Raw genomic sequence first — 6,000 nt, 5'->3', positions numbered from 1 at the left:
TGCAATTTAGTGACGCGAAAAACTTCTTAATAAGATAAAACCACAGATCAATCCCACTCGCATCCTTTAACTGTTAATGTCTGAGTTCTGCATTTGGTGCTCATCACCTGATAAGCAATCTGAGCCGTCTAGATTAGTTCAAATTTAATATTTTTAAATAATTATTTTAAAATAAAAAAAATTATATTTTTAAAGAATGATAGTTAAGAGATATTTTTATTTTTTATCCTATACTTATTAAAATAATTATTTAAAAAAATTAAAATTAAATTAAATCTAGAACGTCTAGATCTGATGAGTACCCAATGCAAATCGTAATGTCTACCCCTCTAATTTTAAAAAGAAAGAATCATTTTAGCCAACAATGTGTTAGAGACAAACAAAATTGTGCTGAAGAAAGTATGTATGAAGACTTGGGCTATTATTCATGGTACACTTACATTCCTATATATACATGATTACAACTCTCACACAAACTATACATTTCTTAGCCCAACTCTACAGTTATACGACAAACACAGAGCATTTCAAAATTTAGTTGGAATTTTGTTCTTCTTCTAATTTGAGCTGTTGGATCCTTTGCCGCAGCCTCCGCCGGTGATAATGTATCTTCCAAAGGCCATGCCCCAGTATAACAGCAGAGTATATGCCGTGCGTGATTATGGGAGCCAGAATATTATTTGTCTGTCACATGTTCATTAAAGTAAAGACACAATTAGTTCCGTTCTCTGCATTTAAAAACATCCTTTGACTTTGAAACCAGGAACATTAGCCTCTGAAACTTTCACATTCTATATATCACGTGGCATGTCTCCATTGTTTCACTTAATAATGGAAACAAGCCAAGTGACAGGAGAAAGGGACAAGTAGTATCTCCATTAACGGGAAACTGATACAAGGTTTTAAAAGCTGAAGCGTGGAAGTTTAAAGGGCGTCAATTTCAGATTTTTGAAGTGTAACTGTTAAGGAGCGTGTTTGTACTGTTAATTATAGAGAATAAGCAAATTCAGGATACCTGAATCCATTCGAAACCTAGGTAGAGAGCCAGCAATCCTTCCAGAAGTGGGGAATAGATTTTCTTCATTTGCCTTTTCTCATACCATGCTGCAACACCAGAAACAGACATTAATGGAGCTTGAAAATGTACAAGAAAACCATATTGAGAAGATCCCATTAGACTTTCGTTTCATTTTCTCAACCAAACGGAACCTTCCTAATTGACAACTAACGACTGAGAAACAGTTTAATCTTCATCTCCATTGAAGATAACTACAGGTAATTTCATCTCCAGGGAACTAATAACTGCTTATAAAAATTTATCTATAGAGATTTGGTCCCTCAAGCTTCAAACCATAGGTCTTGGTCCCTCAAGGGGCCAAATGGTCCAGGTTTTTATTGAATTATAAAGATCAATATTTTAAATGAAAAGAAACTTGAGGGACCAAAATCTATAATTTAAAACTTGAGAGACCAAAAATTTATCCATAGAGATTTGTTACTCACTGCCAAAAAGGGATTCCAATATTCATAAATCAGGTGAATGGTCTGTGAGGTACATGACAACCCTACTTCCAATGAAAACTAAGTAGCTTCACTTCTCTCGAATTTTAACAAAGCAATAATATCCAAACGCAATTAAGTCAGCTTGCACGTTTAGCTAATAGGAGAAAAAGGATAGAACCTTCAAACAATTTTTTCAAATCTTGACGACCCGAGCGAGATTGTAATACTGGTGCCACGACGTAAGTGGGATCTGAAAGAAAGATTAAGGAAGAAAACTTGTCAGAGGCAATAAATAATCCAGTTTGAACAAAAGTAACACAGAAGATTGGGAAAATCTGAGAATAACAACAACAAAAGATAACCTTTAGGAGAGGCAGCCACATAATAAAGAGAACCAGTAAGGACAGCAGTAAGCACAGCAGCAAATGCCTGAGCAAATGGAACAAAAGGTGGCAACACACCTGTCTGCAATTCGCAAATAAATCAAACTGTCACTGAACCGATCAATGAGAGACAATTTGTTTTGGCAAAAGCCCAAACAAAAATAAAGAATGGGACATTTACCAATGATGCCATTCCTCTGGCATCAGCTATCAGATCACTGCCCCGTAGAAATATATCAGCCAATGCCCCCTGTAGAGTTGCATTATTAATACACCATTCAGCTGACATCGTAATCCAAATAGTTCATATATCTAATTTTTAGCACTACCAAATTACCAGCATCAGCCAACTATATTCAGGATCATAAATAGCCAACTTGGTAGTATGAGATACTAAATTCCACAATACGTAGTATAAGATGCTCAATGGAATACCTAAGTAGGTTAGTTCTCCCACCACTGCAGGTAGCTTTCAGATCCCACTTAGGTACCCATCAAAACCAAAGCTCATCTCAAGATATTTCAGGGACATGTCCAGGAAGATATGATGAAACCAATTAGAGAAGCATCTGAACAAACCTGAACAGCGGCCCGGTAAAAGAGCTCCTCTCCCACAGAACTTGCAGCAACCATCAGTATAAACTGCAGAGTAAAATCAAATCAATCATTCATTCTTAATCATTGCACCAGAATAAAGTTCACTCAGTGAGTCCAAAGAATAAATAAATAAATAAATAAGTACCTGCCAAGGGGACATCCCATAAAAAAAGCTCCATAGTTCCTCATCTTCCACGTCTCTAATAGCACGAGCATGAGGTGATAGCTTCACGATTTCATCCTATAATTAAGCATGTGAATGAGCTAAGAAAACCAATGGTTCTTTTTTTCCCCCTACAAATGTCCTCAGCATACCCCATGGTACGCACAAATACATGGAAATACAATTACTAATAAAACAGGGAGACCTTTATACCATAATTGAAACGAACTTACATCAAGAATAAATAAAAGGGCCATAATTGGAGGGGCTGCGTATCCGAGTCCTTCCAAAATGGCATCTATTGATAGCTGGAAACCCCCCATGGAATCGATTCCGGTGATCGAACATATAAAACTCCCCGCAACAGCCATGGCCCCATATATCCCTGAAACCAAACATCACACATAAAAATCAACTCAACCAACTCAAATACTAACTATTAGAGCCAGACAAAAAGGAGCCTTTCGTTTATTCATTTCTAAAGCAAACAACTTTTAATGGATACTTTTAAGTTTGACTGAGAAGCTTACCGATGCCATAGCTGAGCCTGACGACAGCACCAATCTTTTCCCAAACAGGGAAATCTGCGTCGTTGAACGTTCGATTCAATGTGGTGACCTCCATAGCCGGGTTTGTAAACCTGACCCGGTTCTCCCCCTCCTCGATTCTCTCGCCACTTTGCTCCGCAGAAGCCTTAACACAGCGTACAGAAATCTTAGCCGCGTCAAAGGACATCCTCTTCTTCCTGGGTTGGTAATCCCAGAGCTTGGATGAGCAATGGGCGAGAGCTGCAGAAAACGATGTCGTTGCCGAATGGTTTGGAGTGAGTGTGAGAGGGAGCTCCATTACAGAGCAGGAGGATTCAAAGTAGAGAGAGATGGTCAAAACTCAGAACCAAAGCTGAAACTGATAAAGCAGAGGCTTGTGTTTATTGCCCTTCATCGACTGGCTGTGATGTATATCATATATGAACGAATGGCCCTAGTGTTAGAAGTCTGGAACAATATTGATCGCTTGAGTTGTTATTTTCACGTTTGGAACTTGAAAGAGGCTCGTGTGATGGTGAAACAGCCATCCTAATTCCGCTGAACTTCTGATATTTCATATGGATTAATCTTCATGTGGGAATATCCCACCAGCCAATCAAGGTGTGACATGTGGAGATAACGTTACCTCTCCCTAGTCCCTTCCCCTCTTGATTCTATTTTAGGTATGCCTTTTATAGTTTTTTATTCCTTATTAAGTTAATTGATCCAGTTCAGTGCATATGTATACTTGTTCCTCTTTTGGGCAAATCTATCCGATATACTATCTCTAGTACTAATTATGGGTTCTTATAATTAGAACAGAAAATAATATACTTTAAACGAGATCCAAATTTAGAAGTGATTTTAATTTTGAATAAATATATAAATAATCAAATTTATTTCTTAAGGACTTCAATAAGATTTTTTAAATTTTTAGTAGTAAATTAGAATTAGATATAAACGAGATCTTATAATTAGTAGCGGAGGTAGTATACTTTAAACGAGAACAAAATTTAGAAGTGATTTTAATTTAATTTTGAATAAATATATAAATAATCAAATTTATTTCTTAAGGACTTCATAAGATTTTTTAAATTTTTCTGATCCTTAATACAATACCTCGTTTGACTTTTATTTTGGTTCTAAATATAAGATCCCAATCCACTTTATCTCTAATATTTATGCATTTTTTTCAAGATAGTCTTTCTAACAATAGTAGTTATAGCCAACATACTTGATTAGCAAGGATATTTTAAGAAAGATAACACTTATTTATGACAAATAACTAATTTAACTTCTTTTCTTAATCTCCTAGAATTAGTCAATTAGTTCTTATAATTAGGATTTAGGACCGGAGGTAAAAATATTAACTTCTTTCTTCTTCTTCTTCTTCTTTTTTTTTTTGGGTACATTAACTTCTTTCTTCTAAAAGTCCCAATCATAAATCAAACCAAGATTTTGTACGCATAAAAGCTTTCGGTATAAATTCTACATAAGTCTGTTTTATTTTAATTGGAAGCCACCATAATTGCAATTCAGTGGAGCCTGAACCTTTTCATAAATTTGCATTAAGATTGCATTCAAAATAAACAAATATAAAAAGTTTTCTTAAAATCATCATATTAAGATAAAGTCTAAAGAGTCTCATTGTAAAAGATTTTATAAGAAATTTCACTTGTCTAAATACTAAATTTTAACAAATTTTTTTATATTTATTTTTCTTGAGTGGGATCTTAATATATTTTTTCCTAAATAAAAATTCTTTCCTTTTAAAATCAAATTATTGGAACAGTTGCGTAAATCGAAATACAGGTTAAATTAAATAATCCTAGAAACACTTAAGTTTCTATTAAATTTAAAACGTTAGTGCCCAAAAGTAGTAATTGCAAGAAGATCCCTCTGCCTTATTTTCACGCAAATTTTTTTTCTTCAAATCAATTAATATATTTATATCAAATATAAAATATTAATATAATTTTGGGTCTTTCAAATTTGTTCTCATTTTGATTTTGGTCTTTTAAATTTCAAACTATAGGTTTTGGTCTCTCAAATTTCAAACCATAAATTTTGGTATCTCAATTTTTTTTCATTTAAAGTGTTGATTCCTATAATTCAATAAAGACTTGAACCATTTTATTTTTAAAGGGACTAAAACCTATTATCTGAAATTTAAGAAACTAAAAATCAAACAAAAATAAATTTGAGGGATCAAAGATTGTATTGACCTAAATACAAAATATAAAGAATACCCACTAATCACATATCATAAATAATATACTCCCCGTAAGAAATACTCCTCCGGTTCTTAATATAAGACTCATTTAACTAATTTGATTAGATTAAGAAAATTAGGTAAGTTAGTTAATTATAAGAAATGTGATACTTTTTTTTTTCTAAAATACCATAATCATTTTTCTTAATACTCCCTCTTCCTCTTTTACTTGATTATGATTGAGTAAGTATTTATAAGGGTAGTTTAGAGAAAATTGATAAATATGAGAAATGGATCTTATATTTAGGACCAAAACCAACTTAACAATTAGGTCATATATTAAAGACCGGAGGAGTATTAAATTTTTAACATAAATATATTACTTTATTCCTTATTTATTGAATGACCGGAGGAGTAGTATGTAGATCACTAATATTGTTTTTCAAAAAAGTATACATTAAATGGGGTTAGAGTTAAAAAATTATTTAATTTTAAAATAGAAGTTATGACATTTTATTTTTTTTATTTTGATAAAACATGTCGGAGGCAACATATAAATAGCACCAAAGCAGTATCTTCTAGAAGGTTTTTATAGTTCCCAACATAAGTCATTTT

At 33.3% G+C, this 6,000-nt stretch overlaps 1 protein-coding gene across 1 annotated transcript; it reads right to left on the bottom strand.

Moving 5' to 3' along the window:
* Window positions 1-333: 333 nt before the first annotated feature.
* Window positions 334-3,684, bottom strand: LOC114713788 (uncharacterized). The gene is made up of 9 exons (XM_028898460.1): window positions 3,177-3,684; window positions 2,880-3,031; window positions 2,629-2,724; window positions 2,466-2,528; window positions 2,068-2,136; window positions 1,866-1,968; window positions 1,682-1,753; window positions 1,016-1,104; window positions 334-684 (listed from the first exon to the last, which is right to left on the bottom strand). The coding sequence occupies exons 1-9, from the start codon at window positions 3,490-3,492 to the stop codon at window positions 535-537; spliced, it is 1,110 nt and encodes a 369-aa protein (XP_028754293.1). The 5' UTR covers window positions 3,493-3,684; the 3' UTR covers window positions 334-534.
* Between the last annotated feature and the right edge of the window lie 2,316 nt (window positions 3,685-6,000).

This window comes from Neltuma alba, unplaced genomic scaffold (assembly GCF_004799145.2).
Source record: "Neltuma alba isolate B1F8T4 unplaced genomic scaffold, ASM479914v2 tig00011468_pilon, whole genome shotgun sequence".
Taxonomy (NCBI): Eukaryota; Viridiplantae; Streptophyta; class Magnoliopsida; order Fabales; family Fabaceae; genus Neltuma; species Neltuma alba.
This window is presented reverse-complemented; position numbering and strand designations above follow the sequence as displayed.

Bases quoted from the DNA above. Each gene is read 5' to 3' on its own strand.
- LOC114713788 (XM_028898460.1), bottom strand. From the start codon at position 3,492: ATGGAGCTCCCTCTCACACTCACTCCAAACCATTCGGCAACGACATCG. The intron at 2,725-2,879 runs GTAAGTTCGTTT...GCTTAATTATAG, and splicing joins CCCTTTTATTTATTCTTGAT to GATGAAATCGTGAAGCTATC. The intron at 2,529-2,628 runs GTACTTATTTAT...TTTACTCTGCAG, and splicing joins ATGGGATGTCCCCTTGGCAG to TTTATACTGATGGTTGCTGC.